At 37.9% G+C, this 25347-nt stretch overlaps 1 protein-coding gene across 4 annotated transcripts in view; it reads right to left on the bottom strand.

The window, feature by feature from the left end:
- EPHA6 (EPH receptor A6) overlaps positions 1-25347 on the bottom strand; it is a gene marked incomplete at its 5' end in the record, with an annotated part of 867182 nt that overhangs the window by 27266 nt on the left and 814569 nt on the right. For all 4 annotated transcript variants that reach the window (XM_081234488.1, XM_081234490.1, XM_081234489.1 and 1 more), the window contains one exon: positions 9350-9499. In XM_081234488.1, the coding sequence (XP_081090614.1) occupies positions 9350-9499 (150 nt within the window). The remainder of the gene's footprint in view (positions 1-9349; positions 9500-25347) is intronic.

Here is a 25347-nt window from a genome sequence, read left to right as displayed (position 1 = left end):
GGGCTTTCTATCCTATTCCATTGATCTATATTTCTGTTTCTGCGCCAGTACCATACTGTCTTGAATACTGTAGCTATGTAGTATAGTCTGAAGTCAGGGCGCCTGATTCTTCCAGCTCCATTTTTCTTTCTCAAAATTGCTTTGGCTATTTGGGGTCTTTTGTGTTTCCATACAAATTGTAAAGTTTTTTGTTCTTAGAACCATGATGTTCACTACTATGCCAGTTCCCCTCAACAAAGTATACTTTTTGGAAGTATAAACACACATTTCAAATCTACTTTTCTGAAATAATTGTTTCTTTAAGAAGACAATGTTCTTAAAACTCAGGCCCATTTTCCCAAGCACTCTCTAGGGAAAAAACAGATATTTCTTCATTGATGCATCATTTCAATTTTAGAAAGATAATAAGCAACTTTAATAACATATTTCCTGGGCCCACTAAAAATATCAGAACACTATGGAAAAATAGTTTATGAGTACAAAGGAAAAGGGGATTTTAAAATATCCTCTTTGAGACATTTCTCCAAAGAAGAAACACAGATGGCCAATAGGCACAAGAAAAGATGCTCAACATCACTAATTATTAGAGAAATGCAAATCAAAACTACAGTGAGGTATCGCCTCATGCCAGTCAGAATGACCATCATTAAAAAGTCTACAAATAACAAATGCTGGAGAGGGTGTGGAGAAAAGGGAACCCTCTTAGAGTGTTGGTGGGAATGTAAGTTGGTGCAGTCATTGTGGAAAACCGTATGGAGGTTCCTCAGAAAACTAAAAATCGAATTACCATATGATCCATAATCCCATTCCTGGGCATATATCCAGACAAAACTATAATTCAAAAAGATACATGCACCCCTATGTTCATAGCAGCACTATTCACAATAGCCAAGACATGGAACCAACCTAAATGTCCATTGACAGATGAATGGATAAAGAAGATGTGGTACATATATACAGTGGAATACTACTCAGCCATAAAGAAGAACAAAATAATGCCATTTGCAGCAACATGCATGCAACTAGAGATTATTATTCTAAGTAAGTCAGAAAAAGAAAGACAAATACCATATGATATCATTTATATGTGGAATCTAAAAAATGACACAAATGAACCTATCTATGAAACAGAAACAGAATCAGGGACATAGAGAATAGACTGGTGGTTTCCAAGAGGGAGGGAACTGGGAGAGGGTTGGATTGGGAATTTGGGATTAGCAGATGGTATATACAGAATGGATAACAACAAGGTCCTACTGTATAGCACAGGGAACTATATTCAATATCCTGGGATAAACCATAAAGGAAAAGAATGTATATATATGTATAACTGAGTCACTTTGCTGTATAGCAGTATTAACACAACATTGTAATTCAACTATACTTCAATAAAAAATAAATGTTTAAAAAAAGATATAGAATCTAGCATCTTATAAGAACTTCCTTTACTGTAGCAATCTGGCGTTTTCTACATTTTAAAGATGAACATAATAAAAAGAAGATATTTGTCCTAATTGGCAAAAAAAGAGCCCTCTTTGTAAATATGCTTTAAAGAGAAAAAAATAATTATAAAAATTATAAGAGCAGTAGACTGTAAATTTCTTCCAAATAGAAATTGAAGGTATAATTAATTTTTTATGAGAATGTTGCTGGTATGTATATATCTTCTAGCTTTGTGGTTATTTAGAAAAAAATTTCCCTTGAAAATTATACTGTGTTAGTAGCATACTGGTTATTGGTTTCCTCTACTTGAAACCTTACTATCTGAATACTTACAATGGTGATTGATTGAATCTCATAATATCCCCTATTACTCTTGCCTCTGTAACAGACATGCATCATGTTAGTGTAATTAGTATGTATTTAATTAAAATGTTGCCCTTGCCTGTGTACCAATAGTAGGAATTATTGAAAAATTGAGAAAAAGAAGGTCATTTTGAAAATTGCTTTTGTAGAAACACAATCAAACAAATGCAAAAATTCCCTCTGTAATATGGAAGGCTGAAATAATGGGAATGGGCCTTTAGCAGTTTACTGTATCTTACACAGATCATTACACAAGGACCATTACATAATAAAGTAGAGTTTGGAAAATCTAATCAGTGACAAAAATTGGAAATGACTGGACTCTCTGAGTCATAAAATTATACTGCATTTGAGGTAAGTGGATTCTACACATCCACTATTCTTGGCTGAAATACTGACCTATAATTGAGAAAGGTTATACAATCATGAAGACAAATACAAAATATGGTAAAAGGTTATTTTCTTCCTTCTCAAATTTTGAAAAGAGGGATCAATTCAGGTAAGGTCAAAAGGTTATTTCTAACCACATCATCTATATAAAAAAGTATCCTACTACTAGAGGCATGGACGTGTATACACTATCAAACGTAAGGTAGATAGATAGTGGGAAGCAGCCGCAGAGCACAGGGAGATCAGCTCGGTGCTTTGTGACCGCCTGGAGGGGTGGGATGGGGAGGGTGGGAGGGAGGGAGATGCATGAGGGAAGGGATGTGGGAACAGATGTATATGTATGACTGATTCACTTTGTTATAAAGCAGAAACTAATTAAAAAAATAAATAAATAAACTTTAAAAAAATAAATAAATAAAAAATAAAAAACTCCTAAAAAAAAAAAAAAAAAAAGTATCCTAAAGCTGAACTCTAATTTTTTTCTTCAGGTAAGTTTCAGAAAGCAATCTAAAGCAAAACTCACTATTATATAAAAGCTTTTGAAAAGTAAGGAGAAAAAAACTCCAAAACACTGAAGCAGTATTATGTTTCCTACTAAACCTCAAATGAGATGTGCTCTCATAGTGGTTCTCTTTTTGGGAAACTGAACTAGCTGAGTAGCATATACCTAAATGATACCATACCTAGAAGGTATTTGGGCTTCAAAGTGCTTCAAGGTGAATCCTTCCTTCCCTCCCTCCCTCCCTCCCTTCCTTCCTTCCTTCTTCCCTCCCTCCCTTTCTTTTTCATTCATTCATTCTTTCTTTTTTTTCTAAAACAGCAGCATGTCAGGGAAAAAAACAAAACAAACAAAATCCAAGTCTACAGTCTTGCATTCAGATCATTAGTTTGAGCTAAGTTGCCTCTCATTTATGTGGTGCTAGTTTTTTTCCTACATATTAGCTCTGTGGGGATTTGATTATTTAATGTTGCCTGCTGTTCATGTTTTGCTTGCATTTTCTTCGGTTAAGCACATTACACAGTGTAAGTGTTGTAAGAACTGCAGTGCCCTTGGTGTCCTCTTTGGAGCCAGTGTAGTTCCTAGCATTACAGTGTACTCCTATTATGTAGTAAACAACAATTATTTTGAACTTGGATGAAAATAACATAGAACATTATCCTGCAATACCTTAAAAAAAAAGAAAAAAATGCTAGAAAATAGCAAGGATCTATACACCTTCAATGTGCCTGTGACATGTTTCTGGTAATAGTCTAAATATATTGATGATTAGAATTTTATTTTAAGCTGCTGCCTTAAATATTTTTAAGAAATTTAATAAATATAGTACATTTAATAAATTTTTAACATCAAGACAAAAAAATACTGCAGAAGAGATTTATAGTTCCAAACAATAGTGAGTCAATCCACATTCTTTTGCTGACAGGAAACAATGAAAACACTTCTCTTGTGACACAGTGGCATACACAATTAAAGATGCTTTGATCTCATTACGTAGAGCTTGCGTGGTATGGAGACTCCTTTGAAAATTAGACTTCTATGGTATAGCTCAGAGGGTAAAAGCATGCACTTAGGAGTAAGTAGGGGGCTTCAACTTCAGTTCTATCGTTAACCATCTAGTAACCTTGGGTAAGTTGTTTAAACTTTCTAGAAAGCCTTGTATCTACAAATGGGAGTAAAAAGAGTATCTATCTTAAATAATTATTTTGAGGATTAAATGAGCCAATATGCTAAAATACTTGGCTCATAATAAATTCAGAAATTGCAAGCTATGATTATTACCTTTGATTAATTAAATACCTTCTAATGTAGCAGGTGCTTTATATATATTATCTTTCACTTTTTCAAATCCTGCAGTTGAGTATTTTGAACCCCATCATAGAACCCCACTTTTTCAAATCCTGCAGTTGAGTAATTTGAACCCCAGTATAGACAGTATCTCAGAAAGCTGAAACCACTTGCCTAAGATTACATGGCCAGTGAACTGCAGAGCTGAGATTTCAACCCCGGTCTTTCTAGCTCTAAAGCAGTGGCTTCTAACTGGGAGTGATTTTTATACCCCATCTCTGACTAGGCAATGTTTGGGGGCAGTTTTGGTTGTCATGACTGGGAGGGTGCTACTCGCACCTAGTGGGTAGAGGCCGGGGATGGTGTGAAAGATGCACAGGACAGCACCCCTGCCTACAAACCACAACAAAGGATTATTTGGCCCAACAATAGTTCTGAGGTTGTGAAACCCTGCTCTAAAGCTCTCATGATCTTTCCACTACACCTGCTGCTGCACTAGAATATAATGATGCACAGTGTTAATATTTTGGTGCCATTTGATACAGCAATAAATAAAACTGCTCTTGAAAACAATGCACAGAAAAGAACACTATAGTATATCTCTGGCAGCACAACTGCTTTCCTTTGGGGACTTCCTCCCTCACTCCATGTGATTATGGGGCAATTGCCAATCACAGTGCTCCACCCACCTCCGAATGCACATGCTGGTACCTAAACCTTGCTGGGCCGATCATAGTGTCCATTCCCTGGCATGGTTTTGGTTCAAAGTTGGGTAGAGCCCTAACACAGCCAACCAGTCTTCTCTGGGATTGGTGTATGAATTTTCACAGAGGGAAGGTTTCATTCTGCTGAGGTTGCTAAGCTGGAATGCTGAACCCTGGAGCATAAAGAAGAATAAAGCAAAGAAGACCTTTGCAATAGGAAAAAATGAGGTCAATGGACCTAGTGCTTGGGAAGCACTAAAAATCCTGCAGATCCCTGAGATATAGCACTGCTCAACTCCTTCTTAGTCTCATGAATGAAAACATTTATTTTTACTTAAGTTAGTTCACATTGAGTTTCTGTCATTTATAATCAAAAGTACCTTGAATAATAGAGTATGTATGCTTTTTTGGCATATGCTAAAAAATAGCTATGTTACATTCACACAATGTTGTTTATATTAGAAAGGAAAAGAAGGCCTGAGGTCTACCCTTGAGGAGTGTACATTCTACTTGGGGGCAGGGGCAAGACTTAGAAATGCCAGAACTTCATCTCCTCACCTACACAGCGGGCTCCTTGGCAGTGGGGGCTGGATTTTCTAGTTCTCCATCCCCATCCACATGCCCAGTGACTGGCATGTGTTCATCAGTAACTGCTGAAAGGCTAAGCAGATGGCACCTACCCTTACATTTGGTATGTCTTTTATGGACTAGTCCTGGGTACTCTGTGTTTTCTCATTTCCTTATGTACATTCCTAATGTACATTACCACTGACCTTTGGGAAAATCATTATATTATTCATGAAAATAGATTATGCAAACTCAGAATTGTTCATTGCAATGAAATATGCCACAGTCTGCAGAATGGAGGGACTATTTCATGAAAACTAGCTGAAATTTCCTAAACTCATTTAAAATCCTAAAGCATGTTAACATTCCATGTTCAACTAAGCCCATAAATTAAACTCACCAAAATGTAATAAAAATACAAAATATTAAAACAGAGCATAGTTGAATTTTTACTGTCTAAAAATGACCTTCCTTATTTAAAATACACCTTGGTTGCATAAAGTCAAACACAAGACTAAACTTTGATCAAACATGAGAAATGCAGGACAAACAGGAAATAACTAATATTTGGAGAGAGCAGCTTGGAAAGTTTTGATTAAGCTATTTCTGCTTCCAAACAGAAATTCTGGTTTCAGGATCTGTCACAGATACGCTGACTTCCAATATGTTAAGCTAAACAGAATTTCAACTCTACTGCAGCAGCAAAAATTATTCACAAGATACAAACAAGATTTTAGCTCTTAGTACTTTCCTCTCCTCTTGTATTGATCTGAGGGCCTAGAGGGTTTGGCTTTTTAATTATTTTCCCCAGAACTTTTGTTCTCCTCTTTTCAGATCCTTGCTTGCATATTCTTTGGTAGCCACTCAAAGACCATGAAAATAACCAGCTTAGCCCTTACCTGGTCCTTGAAGAACCACCAAGCTCTGGGTGGAGGGAGCATTCAGCCTTGTGCTGTGGGCATTGGCAACCCTGAATGAATGAGGATGGGCTTAACGTCCAGGAGTCTATTCCTGGCTGCAGCAACGTCTTCTGATTCCAGATATAGCCTTTGTGGCCAAATGAGGTTTAATAGACAGAATGGCTCTGTAAATGGTCATCTTGGACACAGGTCATCAACACACATGGCCAGAATGGCTGGGTGAACTGCTGGGCCAGATCCATGAAGGGAGGAGTTGACAACAGGGCTTGGACTACTCTAGGCAACAGTTAAGAACAATTTACATGGGGGTCTGTGTTGGAAACTACACATTTGGGCTTTTTCTCTCAGAGGCTGCTCTCCTAGAAAATCTGTCTTGCAGTCTGGTATCTTCACTTGTACCTGCTCCGCTCTGTGGAAGTCCTATCAGATTTCTTGTACCGCCACAGAGATTCCTAAACTTGAGAAAAGCACAATCTGAATCATTCCTTTGCTGAGACAAGTATGATAAAACTATTTCTGCAGAGATTATAAAACCATAGCCTGTTACTGTTAAAAGGGATACTAAAAATCATTTAACCTAGTCCTTTCATTGTATTTATTGGTCATGAAACTGAGGCACTTTCATTGTTGAATTATAGTCTACATAACCATGGCCGTGGTTACCAAATTGGTGGTACAATGTACCCCAGGCAGCAGGATGATAATCCAGGAGGCAGGAAAAATAATAGAACTTCTCTTTATGTTTATTTGTCTCATCCTATTGTCTAATAAGAATGACTATGACTTTTATGGCCATATGAAATGACTGTTACAAATATATTTGGCAATATATATATATTTAAAATCAAACTCCTAGCATTTCTTATCTTCCTTTCTTGCTTTTTTCCCCCAAAGCAGTGATTATCAGGTTACATATTATATATTTTACTGATTTACTTTGTTTAAAGTCTGTTTCCCTCTTGCTAGAATATAAACTCAATGAGGGCAAGAGATCACTGGCCCATACACTGTGAACTAAACCACCATGAAAGAGGCAGTTATCCCCTCTTCTCTTCTCCTTGCCCATAACGTCTTCTAAAAGGTTAATAGAATTGTCTTCTAATATCACTGTCAAAGCACTTACTATGTGATTCTAGGGAAATCATGTCACTTCTCTAAGCCTCAGTTTCATAACCAAGTTCAACTCGGGTTGGACTAGATAATCTTTATGGTCCCTTCCAGGTGTAACACTTGTTTTCTGTTGTATCTCCGCTTCCTGAAACAGAGAAGGCACCCAATGAATATTTTTCAATGAAAAATGAATATATTAGTACGGTAGTACTTGTATACAATGTGCAAATAAGTATACATGTGTCAGTTGTGAATGCTCAAGAACTTTTTACTGGCAAGGATGTATTATTAGTAAAGTTTGGAGTCCTCTGAGTTAGGCAATTTTTTATCTTACGTCTGTCAGGAAACAGGTTAAGACAAGGATTAATGGAGTACCAGTTAAGGAGGGTACTTGACCTGAGGGCTCTTCTGTGCAGTGAAGACTTTAACTCATTTGGAGGAGGACTTTTTAGTCTAGAGATTTGCTTGAATGGCCTATTTTAGTCATGTCAAAGTAGGACAGGCACGCAAGCATTATCTTGGGTTAAGAGTGGAGCAGGAACTATGGTGACTGAATCCAGGGCTTCTATTACCTTGGATAACTGGTGAAAGAAAGATGAATTCTTTCTGGGAGAGAAGGGACGAATTTCTGCTTCTGGGGTTCAATTTTAAGAAGAGCTGGAGAGGTGGTCACAAGTTGCCCCAAACAAGGCCCAGAGACAGGAAAGAGCAACGAGCTCCTTCAAATAAAATTCGCTGAAAGACAGTAAACTCTAGGCAAATGACCTGGATCCAAAAAGTCTAAGTGTTGGGAGTGGAGGAAAGGCTGCTGATTATGGCATACTCTGTACTTAGGGGCAAATGGTCTGCAGGACCGAGCCACCTGGCTTTGTGTTTTGATGATGTGCTTTAAAGAGCAAGATTGAGCAGTGTTTTATGACCTTGAACCTGCTGCCATGTAGGTTTCTGGACCTGGTATTCTCCACAGAGTCAGTAGGCACCCACAGGACTGAGCAGGACTCAGCTTCTAAAGTAACACTCCAAGGCAGGGAGAAACAATAGCCATGGTGAGCTAACCAAAACCCAGTCTTCTCTGTGTCTGGCATTCAAAAAGGATAGACCTTCTCTGTCACTGAACAAACCCTTAAGATAAAGATACTGGGACAACTTGAGGTGGGGGTAAAGTAATGAGTGTGAGGTGTGGAGGGGAGGCTCAAGCAACTGAATGGAAAACAGAGAAGAGATGTGACAGGAGTTGACTGTGTTTAGGGATCTTCTATAATCATATAGTCTTTGTTTCCCCTTATGAACATTCAGGATCCCAGTAGAGCTGACTTCCCATTGCCATTGTCTCAGAAACCATTAGATACTTGGAGGAAGCAAACGAGTAGACAAAGTCTTAATTCTGGGATGAGGGAGTGGGATATTAAAATATATTTGCAGCTCTGACAGCACATTTACTTGCGTTGTCAGGATCCTAGCATATTTTGACAACCATCTCTACTACCTTGGACAGTCTACAGAGGTCAAATGTGTGTTAACTATCCTGTTCTACAGTTTTATTAGCCACCAGGGTAGTTTTTACAGATAAAACGGAAACAAAACAGATTGCAAAGAGGGTCATGTATCTCAAAAGAACCATACCTCATGACACATACTGATAATACATTGCCTGAAAACATTCAATCTTTTTCTACTAAGGAATATCTAGTCTAAATTAGTTTGCTTTTTACAGTGGTACGTTAAATTGCTCTAAGGAAGAAATGAAAAGTAAACATGATTCATTGTTTTTTGTCACCTGTAGGCCAAGGCTATTGCATAAGCACAGTCACACTACCTTAGAGTGATATATGTGGAAGTATCAGATGTAAGACATAGATCAGGTACTTACGTGACCAAGTCCATCAGCTGGCCCTTATGACACCAAATACAGCTCAGAGTGAAAGGCTGCTCAAGTTCGGCCACAGACCCTGACAACTCTCAGGAAGATAAGGGCTAATTTGAGTGAGGGCAAAAGGCATATTTCCCCATCAATGCTAATATGTCTGCATTCATAAAATGGCAGTTTAACTATGGGTGGCACTTACGTCTTGGTTAGACATTTCCCAGTAAGGTCTCTCTCCATAGGACATGACCTCCCACATGACAATGCCATAGCTCCATGCATCACTTGCCGAGGAGAATTTTCTGTAGGCAATAGCTTCTGGGGCTGTCCACCTTATGGGTATTTTCCCACCCTGGAAAACAAATTGGAGACTTTTTCAGTTGGGTCACAAGTGTATTAAAGATTGAAGTGGCATTGCAATTAAATATATTTTATTAGAAAGACCTAAACACTGCATGATAGCATTGGCATGTTAAATAAAAATAAAAAGAAACCAGAATAATGTTAAAATGTCAGAAATATATTTCCTATAATAGTTATTCAGTGAAAACAGCTTTAATGGGAAATAAGTCACACTTCAGAAATATTTTATTTCATTCATTAGAGAAATTTATTTTCACTTTAGAATCACACAATTAAATTCACTATCATGCCATTTGAAGAATGTTCCAGATTATAGGACATTAAAGCTAAATATCATTCAACATTCATTAAACATTGTATTGCATGTATAAATAATAATGATAATAAGTTCTAACTTAATTGAAGTCAAATGGTTAAATACAGAATTGAGACTTTTCTCTAAACAATTTAACGTTTATCAGAACTTTATTTCCTTTCCCTGTTGCTCTTTTTCATCTGCTACGATTACGTTTCTTTGAAATTTAAAAATCCTTGAACATTATACAAAAGCCCCTGAAAAAGATATCTTCCTTAGAACTCTATAGTCTATATTTTTGTTCTACGGTCAAGTTAACATTTGAACATATTAAAGAGACTAAATTGCATGAATTTAGTCTATACTGTTCAGGTACTAAAGTCTGCTATTACGTTATACTTATTTTTTATCAACACATTACATTTTATCTCTCAAAACGCTCCATAAGTCCCTTCTTACTGTAATGACAAGAATAAAACTACGCATTTGATTTACAATTTTTGAAATCTGCAGCTCTGAACAGCAAGTTGAGCGAAGGAGAGCAACCCTGGCGCCACTAGATGGCGGAAGAGTACAACAAGCGGCTCCCAGACGGCGGTCTCCTACCCCGCGGAGAGGGCTTCTGTTCCCAGCAAATGATATTCGACAGTCAGAAAACCCACCACGATGGAATTGTTTCATCATTATCAGCACTTGCAGGACCACATCATCTGATCACCCGCTGTGCTCAAAGTCTGGTGTTAGGGTGAGTGGGGTGGAGGGAAATAAAGGGTGCATTCTCTGGCTCTTGAGGAATTTAAGGCGAATATCTTTAAAGAGGAAGCCGTTAATCGAGTAACCGAAACACTACTTATTTAGTCATCTAAGTGCCACTTACTTGAAGGGAAAAGAGATTCACCCGAAATAGGAATAATTAAGTTTCACAAGGCAAATGAGAACATTAACAGAACCTCACTTTAAAGACCTGTGGCAAGGAATTCTTAAAAGGAACCTTGGGGGAAAATACCTTGAATTCAGTCCCCTCCTTTTACAGGTGAGCAGACTGAGCCCAAGGTTTAGAGATTTAGACTCTTCCCCACACTGTTAAGCACATGGTGTCAACTAATGTTATCATAGTAGTATTGTGGAACATTGATATAAAGATGCAAATATTTCAGCATGGGGGGAAAGTTGGGCCAAACTAACTTTCGTGTTTTAACACAGAGTATCTATAACCATATATCACAGTAGTATAACAGAAGGGAGCCTGAAACCTGGGGTTTTCACCTTTTGGGGCAGCACCAAATTAAGAGCAGGAAGTTAAATGTGCAAAGTTGGTGATGGAAGTTTAAGAGGGTGGTGAGTTCGGGATGGGGAGGATTCATTCTTAAACCCGAAGTAGAGTTGCCAGATAAAATATAGGACCCACTGTTAAATTCGAATTTCAGGTAAATAACAAGTACATTTTTTTTTGTATTAGTATCTCCCATACAGGAATTATTTTTTGGTATAAGTACCTCCCAAATATTGCACGAGACATAGTCATACTAAAAAGATATTCATTGTTTACCTGCAATTCAAATTTAACTGGGCATCCTATATTTTTATTTACTACATTTGGCAACCCTTAACCCAGGGCATTAAAAAAATTCAGAAATGGGAACATTGTAAATGATCCAACAGAACACAGTGTTCTGAAAAAACTAGGTGGTCTATGCCGCAGGAGGGACAAGGCTACTCCGACTTGTATTTGTGCACTCTCACTGCAGCAGCCTTTGTTTTAGTGTGTGTTGTGGCTGAAGCTCCTCAGGCTTGTGGCCCTGCTTTTTGAAGCCACTTAAGTCAGGCTCAGGCTTCTTTCAAATATGGAGGCCACACTTCCAGAGAATAAATACCAAATCTGTAAATGTGACCTCAGAGCAGATGCAAGAGCAGCAGTCTCATCGAGCATTTCTGAATCTGGATATTTCTTGGTCTCTTCTGGCAAACAGTACGTGGAAGTGTGACTTGCTAGTCTGCTGGGCTGTTCCTTTGCTAAATAAATCTTTGTGAGTTCTATGAGACAGGCTAAAAAATGGAGTTAAGGGTTATTTTATGTGCATTCACTTATAAATGACATCTCATATAAACGAGTCACATATAAATTTATATTTCCTATAACTTGGTATCGCATATAAATGATAACTTTATCACTTTCCTTCCTAAGATTTTACTTTTTTCCTCAAGAGGAAGATATTACAGAATGTTTGATTAATAAGCATTGCTACATGTTATGGACTGAATTGTGTTCCCCCCAGAATTCATATGTTGAAGCATTAACCTTCCATGTGACTGTAATCTGGAGCTAGGGCCTTTGAAGAGGTCATAAAATTAAATGAGGTCACGAGGGTGGGCCCTAATCCAATATGACTGGTGTCCTTCTTAGAAAGTGAAGAGACACCAGAGGTATGCAGGCACAGGGAAAAGGCCGTGTGAGGACACAGCAAGAAGGTGACCACCTGCAAGCCAAACAGAGAGTCTCAGGAGAAGCCCAAACTGCCGATACCCTGAATTTGGATGTCCAGACTCCATAACTGTGAAAAATAAATTTTTATTATTTGAGCCACACAGTCTATGGTATTTTGTTATGACATCCCTAACAGACTAATATACTACCCCCATTTAAAAAATCAAAAATTTTTCCCTAAGATGAGCAACCATGCAAAAAGGACAGTACATCTTTATTTCAGATTTTTTCCCCAAGTGTCATATTGTAATGGAAAGTGAGTTAGAATAAATCTTAAAATATTAAGTATGAAAAATTGGCGCAGAAGTTTTAATGTAGGAGATACTATTCTCATTAACAAAAATGCATGGTAACATGAACCTGACAGTATGCACAAACTGCAATAATTCTGAGCATATATGGGATGGAGATAAGAAAGCATTCAAATCTTTTTTTCTAATGGGAGGATCTATACTAGATATAGTTTATATCTAAGTGCAAGATGAGACAGAAAGGAAGATGTACTTAAGATTACTGTATGGTCTGTACTGTTTTTCCTACTTTAGAGGAAACTCCTACTTCAGTTCTTTAAAAATTTTTTTTTTTTAGTTGAATGGACCAACAAACTCCTGTGGCTTTATCTCATCTACTTATTTTTGCCCATGATCTTGAATCATAGACAGAGGTAATGCACTAAGGTACTTTTTTTTTCCTCAAAGCATTAACCACCAGATGTTTGTTTCAGGTTTCAGGAATGAACAAATAGTACTTTAAATTTGAAATCACAATAATTGGAACTTTACATGTTGCTTGGCCATATGTTTGTGAGAAAAAAGAAGTTACCAAAGATACTAATCAAAATGGCTGAATGTAACTCAAAAGTCTTCTCAGTTACTAATACCCCCCTTATGCAGCAAGCTTAATCACTTAGGGAACATAGGAGAAACAGGAAGTAAGCAAACTGGATATCACTACTGAGAAGTTTGTTAGCAAACCTTTTTTCTGTTTTTCAAGGCATATCCAGAGCTTGATTTCTAATAACTAGGTAGGGAGATTGTAGCAGAAAAAGTGCTAAAGGGGGAAGCAGGAGCCCTGTGTGCCTGTAAACTCTATACCCCTCATGGAGTTGTATTCTAGTTGTGTTTAACTCACATCTGAGTTTTAGAACTTAATCCTCTAATCTTCAGCAGAGGGAACAATCAATTGAAATATAGTAAGGTTACAGAGGCTTAATACTAAAACCAAATGGAAAAATTCCATTGAGAAAGAAGAATACAATAAAAATCTCATTTCTCATTCAATGGATTTGATGGTTATCTTAAAGGCAAATGGTTTGAATAGACACCAATTTGCCAGCAGACTTTCCTTTTATTTCCTCCATCTATTGCTGTAGTACCCAAAACTCCAATGAGTATAAAAATTATAGTACAGAAAACATATATACCATGCTTAAATATTAGTTTAAGGAATTTCTAATGGCAATTTTGACTAAATAATGTTTTTCCTTGTGAGCTTTAAATTCTAAGTGAGATGCAGCTCTACCATAATCCATTGTGTGACCATGGGCAAGTCTTAACTCTGAGTCTTTTATTTCAGATATGCAGAATGAGGGGACTTGATTCAATGATCATAAAATAGTAAACTATAATGAGTTTTAATATTTGCCTACAGTGTCTCAGCTCAGATTATATTGTAAGGAGATAGGCCATATGAGTTGGTACCTAAACTGTGTGAACAGATAGCCCGATGACAGATAGCAAAGGAGACAAGGACGCTCTTATATATCCCAGGTCAATGGTCACAGTGATCATCCTGAGTGGTGAGGAAGAGTTAAAATAACCACTTTTGTTTAAGAAGGCAACAGCATGAATAATAGCTTTTAGGAAGGTATGGGATGGAACCAATATATTGCCATTTTTCCTTTTTAACTCTTAATAGGTTAAAATACTGTTAATGAGTAACCATTAGTTATTTGGAAAACTCATTATGAGGAAACTTAGTGAAAGAGGCATTAATGTGTTTCCCGAAAGATCACTTTACATTATACTTTCTTGTTAGTGGGATTATCTGTGGCAGAGTGGCCTGGGAGCGCTAGTGGGGGAATCAGCATTTTGGGGTATTCTGCCTCAATTTGTTACAGTGTCCTGGGAAGTCATAGCAAATCACAGAAAGATCTCACAACAGAGTAGTTATACAAACAACTCTCATTAAGGGAATATTCTTCTTTCTCTTGAGAATTACTGATCTTGAGAAATAAACCCGTCTCTGAGCATCTCTTTGTAGTTTGTGTTCCCAAATCAACAAATTAAAATATTATAATGCACAAATATTATCTGGTGCAAATCTTTTAAAATGACATCCCCACCTCCTCTCAGAGGGGCATATACTCTCCTCCTTCACTGAAATTTGCTGATCTAGGGCAACTTTGGTACTTTGTGAAGTTTTATGCTCTTCTGAAATATGGGGATAAAATCTGTCCTTCCTTGAAGAAATACTGAGGACCATGATGCAATGAATTCTTTTGTAAAGAAGAAAGCTTCTAATATTTTGGCTTCTAGGTATAATTGAATTCTTTTGTAAAGAAGAAAGCTTCTAATATTTTGGCCTCTAGGTATAATTTATTAAGGGAATTAAATGAGATAGTACAAATGAAGCATCCCTTAGCTGTCAAAACATGGTAGGCGCTCAGCAAACATTATTTGTCTCCTTAATTCATGTATTTAAATTTGTCTTATTTTTGGACCTGCTTGGCTTCCAGCCCAGACCAGCATCCCAGTTCACTCATCTCGAGTCACTGAGCCACCCCCTACAGTGTCCAGGCTCAGGGGCGATCTTCTCAAACCAGAGGCACCAATTCTGCTGAGGGACAGGCTCTGACTCGGTTCCTATAATCTAGACCTTGTCTTGTGCAGTTTGAGGAAATCTGTGTATCTTGGTCCAGTGAGTTTGGTCCCATGTCTACGTTCCTGCTATTGCCCCACCAGTGACCTTCCAAGACTGAAGACATACCTCATTCCTCTTATTCTTTCATAGGTAGAATTCTGTCATCAAAGAACATTATCTATGGCTGAACATTATCTACGGCACCCAGATTTCTGCCTACAGATGGACCTGCCTGATAATGATTCTCTCTGGATTTCTTTCCTTTTCCTGGGTGTTTCCTCTTCTCTTTGTACAAACCTTTCCCCTCAAAAATGCACATGTAGATACACACAAGACTTTGCATCAGTATCATGGGATTCATAGGTGTTAGACAGAGATACTTTTGCTATAAGCAAAAGACTCTTTTTGGCATAGTATTTTTAAAATGTTAAATCATTGGTTGTGACTTAAAAATAACCAATTTTTATAGGATAACCAGTACTGTAGAAATCTATGGTAACTATCATTGTTTTAGGCCACGAACATATGAAATACACCATTTTAACATTTGTATGTAAAACAAAGACTTCTGAACAGTTGTTTCTTGTTCCTGTGTGGGTATTCACTGAGGTCTCGGGGTCTTGGATCTTATGAATCCAGAACTCACAAACTGTTTGACCTTAGCTGAAATAGGCCTGCAGTTAGGTATTTCATGGCTAAGTTTTTTTTTCAAGTGAATCTAAATGCCTTTAGACAGGCCATGGGCTCTCCAGAGCACCACCACGCCACTCTACTATTTCACCAAGTCTTTCATCAGACACACTTGACCTATTTCCAGTGTCCTCTTGGCTCCTGCAGGCACTGTGGTTCCGCCGGCCCTACTCTAACTTTAACCCAAACTCCCTGTTCTGATTATGAAACAATTATCTACTTCTGAAATTTACTTACACTGTGTTTTTCATAAGGAATAGGACAGGTGAGAAATGACTTCAAATAAACATGAGTAGTTAACTCCTCGTCAGCTTCATTTTCCACTCTCTAAAAAAATTCTTAACTATGGAAAGACTTCTCATTTTTCTCGCCTCATACCATCTACCTAAAACTGCAGTCCATTTTATTCACTGTCTAAATGTATAAACAGCTCAGTGAATGCTAATTTTTTTGTTCCTTTAATGCAGTGGTGCTTATCATGCTGTTCAAAGCCTCAAGAATTAGAATCCTTTACCTGCTTTCTCTTAAATTGCTCCCTAAAATAATTCACTGCCCTCTATTTCTCAGTACCCTCTTTCGATGAGACTATAGTTGCTACATCATTAAGTGAATAAGACTATTCTGGGGGATATCTGTTAAATGAGATTTTCTTCTCCATTTTATAAGGTAGATGAAGTAAGACACAATGTTACTATCATGCGAGAATTAATCATATACATTATTATGAGAATTGTCATTGTATCTGAGTGTAGATAACCACTGACAGGAAAGGCAATTAAAAAAAAACCAATCTATCATTCATTATGATTTTACAAATATACTGTATGGTAAGGTCCCAAGAGGATAGCTGATACGAACAGAGTTAAAAATACGACTCCTACTCTTCTCTGGACAGTAGCACTCTTCCTTATGTCACCCCTCTCTCCTCTCTCTCTCTCTTTTCATTTTAATCCAGTTCTTCAGAAGCCTAGCTAACCCCCTACTTCTTCCCCGGTGTACTTTAATGAAGTTTTCTTAAAGTTTTCATCTATAGTTTTTATGGCAAAGACCTATGGACATTAGCATAGAAGAAATAGTTTTCTAAAAATGTCCCACATAAATCATAAAGAGGAATAAAGGATTAATTATTTTGGGCCATTAATATTGAGACATTTAATACATTAAACACTAATATATAAAACAATAATATAATTCTTTATGCATATAACACTTGAGTGTTTAAAGGCATTTTTATCTGAATAGCCTCAAACTGATGTATACCAGTAAAGAGCAAATACTTTGCTTTCTTATCAGTTGTCCTGTGAGAATAATAATAATAAAAAGCACTGATTAATACTTATACCATCCATCTCCATCTACGGTTGGATGCTATTTATTTGGGGAAAAAATTCAGATCCCGTCTTTAGGAAAAGAGATTGCATAAAATGAGGTATGTCTGTATTTATACTAGTATTATTTGGAAACCCTGTTTGAAAACAAATATTCAGAAAGGATGGACAAAGTGCTTAGGACTCCGGGGCATACACAGTGGTAATTCTCATAAACCCAGGGGTGCCTCCTTTGGAGCGAAAGTGTACAATGTGGAGTGAGAAAGCGACTGTGAAGCAAAACCCCTGGCTTCTCATCTCTCTTTTTTCTGTAATTTGTCGTGTGATCTTGGGCAAGTTGCAGATTCTCTGTAAATTGAGGGGTTGGACTGTGTGATCTTGCAGTTCATGTGACGTTTAATACTCTCTGATTTGTCAAAACACGTAATACCCCAGTGAGTTAAAACAGAAGGGACCACCTCCACTTCTGCCTGAGGAAACGTAGCAGAAAGGGTTAGTGCCGAGCTCAGTTGCTCCCTGTGTCACTGTTATGCCCACAGGCACCTTATACATTAAATCAGACTCTTCTTGACAGATCCACAGTGCTCGGACTGAACATATCAGAGAAGCAGGTCTTCTCTTGTAGCTGTTGTGTGCAGTGTTGTGCTATATCAGTTCAGAGAGGAACCGTGACCTCAAATTACCCATTTTCAGAAAGGCTAGTTCTGAGCGTAACCTGAAGAGGTGAGGCAAGATGACATAATGACATCTTTAGGGGCAGTCTGTTTGGGACCAGCTACTCAGACCGATGAACACTCAACAGAGGAGAGGGCACAGTCTTCTGAAAGACTGAGAGAACTTTGCTCGGTGGGAAGGACAAGGCTGAGGGGCTCACATCCAAAGGTGGGTAAGAACTTGAGAAAAATCTGGAAGTACCTGGAACTGGAAATACCCAAACAAGGTTTAATGCAAATAAATTCTATTTTAAAGGTAGGCTTTGGCTGAGAGAATAATTAAAATGCTAGTATTCCCAATAAGTTTAAGTTTTAAAGTTGGGATAAAATGGTTAAAATATGGAGAACAGGTTTCTTTTTTTTTTTTTTTTTTCTTTTTTGCGGCACGCGGGCTCTCACTGTTGTGGCCTCTCCCGTTGCGGAGCACAGGCTCTGGATGCGCAGGCTCAGCGGCCATGGCTCACGGGCATAGCCGCTCCGCGGCACGTGGGATCTTCCCGGACCGGGGCACAAACCCGTGTCCCCTGCATCGGCAGGCGGACTCTCAACCACTGCGCCACCAGGGAAGCCCAAGAGAGAACAGGTTTCTTATATCTTCAGGTTCTTAGCAGAGCCAATTTATACAAATCTTTGTTCATTCCATTGTTCCAGCGTGGAATGCTGTCTTGTCAGTTTTTTCTCTGGTGCTATTTTGTCCATGACTGAAGTGATTACTTCTCTTCTGCCTGCCTATAACACCCAGTGTCTGTTTGCTTCATTTGGCACTTACCAACACATACCTTCTATGTACTCTTTGGCTTTCTAAATTGTGAATGTATTGTCTTCCCAGAAAGGTTATAAAAATCTTGGAGGGGCCTTTACTCTTCTTTGTAATCTACTTTATAGTATTTAGCATGGTGCTTTGATTATAGTAGGAATTTAATGATTATTTGCTGAGGGGAAGACTGGAAGGGATGAATTAGGCAAATCAGGTAAAATGAAAAGCACAGTCTCGGAACCATACTGTGTAAGTGGAATTCAAATTTCCCTTCTTCGTTCCTTCTTAGTCATCATTACGAACTTGGTTAATGATAAGGAAAATAAAGCAAATTTCCCACTCGAAATTTTCAGTTGATAAAGGGCATTGCCCAGAGAGGTGCTGAAGGTGGCACGATCAAACATTTTTTCAAAACACATCTCACATGCCAGGGCTTGAGTCACAAAGACATCCTCCCTGTCCTCAGGGAGATCATGTTACAGTAGGAAAGACACCGACATAAACAAATAATGGCAGCACAGAGGGTAGGGGCTCTAACAGAAGTCTGTACAAGATGCATCTGGCAGCAAAAAAGGAGGGTCAGCTGTTTGGGATGGCTATGGGGAGAAGCAGAAAAGCGTCATAATAAAGGTAATGTTTTCGACAGAGTTAGAAGAAAAGCAGGAGTTTGATGAGTGAGACAAAGAGGCCAGGGCCTCCTTTCAGAGAGAACAGTGAGTTCCAAGCACAGAGGGGTGGAACAGCATAATATGTTCCAGGAATTGTAAGTTGCCTAAAATTGCTGTCCATTAGAGTCCAAGGAGGAAGCCAGTGGCCGTGAAGTTGGAAACATCAACAATAGCCATATCACTGAAGGCTTGGTTAGACATTTTTTTTTTTTTTTTTTTTTTTTTTTTTTTGCGGTACGCGGGCCTCTCACCGTTGTGGCCTCTCCCGCTGCGGAGCACAGGCTCCGGACGCGCAGGCTCAGCGGCCATGTCTCACGGGCCCAGCCGCTCCGCAGCATGTGGGATCCTCCCGGACCGGGGCACGAACCCGCGTTCCCCGCATCGGCAGGCGGACTCTCAACCACTGCGCCACCAGGGAAGCCCCTGGTTAGACATTTAAAACGGTAGGCAATGGGGCTTCATAATGGCACCATAACCTGAAATGTGTTCCTAGTAAACAGGATTTTACAATTAGGATGCAGCTGTCATGGTTTCTGTATGCAAAATTATACACAATTTGGTTTGATTTGTTTGTTTGTTTTCACCCTAATTTTGTTGTGGCTTAAAGATCTGCATCACCTGGTAAAAAGATGCTGTAAGTAAGTCACAAAAAATTTTTTAAGTATAAGAGATGACAGGGATCCTAAACGTCTTTTTTGACCTTTTGCACTAAATGTCTAATAAAAAAATGAAATTACTTTTAATTTTGGCAGAATCACCTGCAATAAGTGTGTGCCACCATGCGTCATACCAAGCAGGTTGAAAGGTCTAATTTTACTTGCATAACATATTCACTGTTTTACAGCAGATTTTCCCAGTGAATAAATTTTGGAAAATCAATGCTTTTAGAATAAGCTTCCAGCTTGTTTTGCTCAGGCTTAAATATATCATTTGGGTTCTGAAGGCTTGTTCATTGTGGACAGCAGATGGCTCTGGAGGACATCACTGGAATGCTGAATGGCATAACGTGACAATACGGATGTACTTGCTACAGGTATAATGAAGCAAGGAACCATCTCTACCACTTTCAAATAATATCACAAAGGCAAAGTTTTAAATGAACGAGAGCCTATCTAGTTGTGGGTGGGGTCTTTTAAGAGATCAACTTGAACTTTTATGAGCCCTTTCCATTTTACCTTCAATGTCTCCTCGTTCTTTCTTATTTCACCCTGTACACTCTTCTCGACTTCATTTTTTTCCCTTATTTTGTTCTCTACTGTCCTGTTTTCTTTTACTGTTCTTGCCAACAAATATTTGTTGTGTGTTCAGAATACAATTTGAACTTTGACTTCACTTGATTCTTTGCTATTTTTTTCAGAGCTTAGAGATGAGTCTGAGCATAACAGATACTCTATTAATATTAAAGGAGTTGGAGACATAGCATAAGATCATGACAGTGCTTATCATCTAGTGGGTGACACATATTAAAGGATGCTATGAAATATGATAGATGCCATGATAGGGGAGAGTCAGGGAAGGCTTTCAAGAAAAAATGATGTCTAGGCTTGGACCTTATGGAAGATTGGAGTTAGATCAACAAAAGAAAGGAGGTCAGGGATGGGAGGAGGAAAGACTGGTCCAGGCAGGGAAAAGAGCAGGTACACAAGAGAGAGTAAAACAGATTTATAGGTACTGAGAGAATTCGAGTGCAATTGGAGAGTAGAGTGTGAGATGAGGGAGTGGGGAGAGATAGAGGCTAGAGAAGTGAGCAAGGCAGTGATCACGAAGGGCTTAAAGATCATGAAGGATTCCTAAGGCATTTAAAGGATCTGGACCTTTTCTTTTGGCAATGGAGAGCCATTGAAAGACTTCAAGCAATGGGGTGATCAAAATAGGGGTTTTGTTTTGTTATTTTTAGATCACTTTGGCTGCACTGTGGATGGGGGATAGGGGACAGATAGAGGCAAGAGCAGAAACAGGAACGTCTTGCCATCTGTAGGAAGTTAGTAGCATTACTCAATAATCCTATAATAGTCACATACAGCACCAAATTTTTATACATTAAAGACATCTATTTCAATTTCTCTGATTATTTATTTGCCATGTTCCAGAGAATAATAGGATGACATTTACTCGGCTTAACATATCTAACTGGAGAGTCCATATTAATTATACATAAACAAAGTTGAGGGAAGAATATTAAAAAACTAATTTTGTAAAATTCTCAAGGACCATCCTGAAGCATCATTTATACACACTTTAAATTTATGTATTAGGGAAAATCCTCTAAGGACCTGCTAATTAGACTAGGAAGATTTCTTATGATATTTAAAATTAATAATGCCATGTTTAAAAACATTCTACCTTTTCCCTATTTAATCCATAGTGATTTTTGTGTGCTTTAGTCTATATTAAATTCATAGTTTAAGCAGTTTATCTGAAGGGAAAAAGGACAAATGTCCAACTTTTTGGGGTTTTTTTCTCACATATATATGTATACTAGGTAGAAGAAAGAAAATTCACTCAGAAAGGTTGTTTTCCAGTGTTGTCATTTATGAAATTCTATAGGATCAATTTTTAGTTGTTTTTCCCCTTCTGACAACAAATTTGCTCAGGGAAAAAGACTTCACATGGGCTCAGTGTTATACTCCAGAGAAATAAACTGAAGGTCAAGTTTCTGAAGCAATTCAAGGCATCAAAAACAGTGGTTATGGTTACCATAAGCTTCATCCATCATTTAAGCACGAAAGAAGATGATTTATTTGATTGTGTTTTTGACATGGTGGTTTTCATCTATACCCTTGGTTTTAATTTTATGTTTTGTTTTGTTTTTTAGTTCACTGATGATTTTAAAGCCAGTGTTGGTTGGAAAGCTTTATGTGATGTGCAAGTTGCTATGTATTCACTTCTGCTTGTCATATTATTGCTCTAAGTAAACATCTTTCACAGCATTAAACTTGTTCTCATATCTTTCTGGTAAACAAAACTGAACTTAAAGCACAGCTCTGATAATTCAGGAAGAAAATATCTACGTGTAGAAAAATACCTGAGATATTAAACCCAAAATACTATTAAAAAATATAACATCTTAATTTGCAGGAAAGCTCCTTTCATTTGAGGATGTCTATGCTCATATTTTTCATTTGAAACATGAGCTTAGTCATCTCCAATTAGTCTTGGGTAGGCTTTTGCTAACAGTCCACAACCAGAACGATTTGGCCCAGTTTTACGTTATTGACAGGCTCTTCCCCAATGGCTTCTTCCTGGAATCTAGAGGAAGTTTCATGCCAGCGTTGTAGTGCACTAGCGTCGCTGTCAGCCATGCTTCCTCAGGGCTGACTGCTTTCTGTCTGACTTCAACCAGTGCTGTCAGTCTTTCACTTTCATGAGCTCTAAAATGATTCCACCCTCCCTCTCCTAAGTATCTCTTAAAAAGGAAAGATCAACTTTTATAATTCAAGGAAAAAGAGACATCTTACATTTAGTACAGTGGGTGCTCAGGTTGATGATGATAAAATGGGGATGATAGCTTAACTGTATTAAACTTGGATATCTTCATTTAGGACATTTTAGTTTGAAGAGAAAGTCCTAGAGGTTTTAGTAGTTCACTGTGTTAAATGATGGAGTTTATGATCTAACTGGTTAAAAAACATAATGTGATTCAATCAACCCATGGGAGTCAAAGCCAGGATGACTTGCATGCCACTGTCTAAAAGTATAACCATTGGAATGACAATAATAAGAGAAAGAGTGATTAGGTTGCTGTACCCAAAACTCATCATTTTTAGGTATTATAATAAGAACTATATTACATTTAAAATAAATGGGAAAAAATCTACTTCTAAAAGTTCCTCTCTTTGCTTAGATTTATGTCAGGGCTCTTAGGGTTTAAATTTTTGCTGAAACATGCTGCGACTCTTCTTGGAAGCATCATGTTTCTAAGAAAAATTCAAAACTCCACACTTTTATCCCTTTTCTAAATATTCATCTATTTTGAACAGATGCTTAGTTTCCAAAATTATTATGGAATTTAAATATTGCATCCATCTTTTTTTAAAATAAAACTTTCTCATTTTGTCCAATGGAAAATTTCAGTAAGTAATAAAAAAATCCTCATTAGTGTTTCCCTTGTACCAAATCACTTCAGCAGTAAAGGAGAAAAGTTTTCTTTATTCTAATACACTGATCTTCACAAAGGTTGAAAGATAATAAAATATCTCATAAAAATGCATATCTTTGACCCTCAAAATCTGTGTAAGTGAAAGGGGAGTGTATATTTCTGAATGCTAAAATCTGTACTACAATCATATTTTCTTGGCAGGCTGATTTAAGGAGCTCTATATGACAGTCAAGTTATACTATCCTTGACAGTACAACTGGGTGAAAAAGATTCAGATCTGTTTTTATATTTAATTGGAGTGTAACGGTCAGACTGTCAGAGTAGGATACTCTTGCCAGCTGTCAGGATGGGCTACTTTTGAGAACACTGAACTAGGAATGTAGATACTTTGCATTATTTTCAACTTGACACTCAATTTATATATTTGGGGAAATGGCTAGGCATCTCTACAGAATATTTCTACCACTTATCATTTAAGGAGTTGACTGCATCACACTTGATGGGGGATGGGAAAGAAGGAGGAAGGGATCACACATAAATGTGAGTGTCAAATAAGTATAAATTATACTGTACAACAGTCAAGAAGGTAGGTAATCATTATCAGACAAATACAAATGGTAATATTAAATTTTACTATTTAAAATGAAATTATATATGCAGATGGTCTATGATTGTGAGAACTATGTTAGACTATCAAAATACACAATAAACTATAGAATTTTTGTATTTGTTGCTAGTCTGAAATATATATTAAATATCAGATATAATAAGTGCTCAATAAATTTTTGTTAAAAAAACATCACTAGCTGTCAGTGTACTCTAATTCAGGAAAATTAGTAACTGAATGACTTGTCTGGCCCTTTAATCGGATTCTCTGCCCTCATACCCTCTGATCTCCCCAAGAAGGAATACTCAGCCATCACTAGCATACAAGCTCTTTCTTAAGCTCTGGGGCCACTACCACCCCCATACAAGGACTTCTTGACCCTAAAATCCATTAACTGTGACTAGCACAGGTTGCTTGCCTTCCTGGACTACCCTTCATGACCTGCTGCCAGATGCTCTGGATACTATGCTCTGCTCACCAACAGGGAAACCCTTTTCTTTACCCTATGACACAACCCACCTGTCTCCTGGCCTTTGGCCTGTGATGTGGCCTGTGCGAGGTTTCCTAACATTCTTTCCTTCCTAATGCCTTTTGCACTCTTCTCCCTGCTGTGTGAGGCCTGGCCTGCCATGGTCTACCACTAATGGAATACTGGCTCTGAAAACCCACATCTTTTCACAATTGTTTTTCTAAAAATCCATTTGTTGTGGTTGGATTATAATATGCAGTACTAAATATTTTGTGATATTGAAGAAAATTATATATATAATATACATATTTGTATGCATATCTTGTATATGTGTATTGTGTGTGTGTATGTTTGCATTTCTTTTTCCTCTATACCCTACACTTAGATGTTGTCGTATGTTAAAGGAGACGGTTCTTTCTTAGTGGCCTTGACTTTTGATATTCTGTTCAGCTGAGTTGAAGAAGCTGATTTCCTAAAATTTTCATAAGTATAAGGGAACCTCTCAGCTTCTGTCAGTCTCATCTGCCTCGTGGACCATTGATGCCACCCCTGAGGGCTGACCGGGCCCTTGCCTTGGGAATGCCAAGTCCACCTCCGTGCATTCAGTTCCATCAGCGATAGGCTCAGAATTTGTGACTTCCACCACTCTGGACTCGAATGATACATCACACTGAAGAATGTGAAACCTGACATCTCATGTGGTCATTGAAGGTGCCAGTTCACTCAACTTGGAAGCACGGGGGAATTAACTCAGAATACGGTGAACACTGGCCAACGGAAACAGGAGTCAGGAAGGAGCTGGACAGAGAAATTCCTCCTTCTTCCTTCTTGCCATGAATGATTTCAAGCATGGTTTCTCCACGC

The sequence above is a fragment of the Mesoplodon bidens genome (assembly GCF_964165515.1).
Source record: "Mesoplodon bidens genome assembly, chromosome: 5".
In the NCBI taxonomy this organism is placed as follows: Eukaryota; Metazoa; Chordata; class Mammalia; order Artiodactyla; family Ziphiidae; genus Mesoplodon; species Mesoplodon bidens.
The sequence above is the reverse complement of the archived record's forward strand: the minus strand, read 5'-3'. Positions and strand labels throughout refer to the sequence as shown.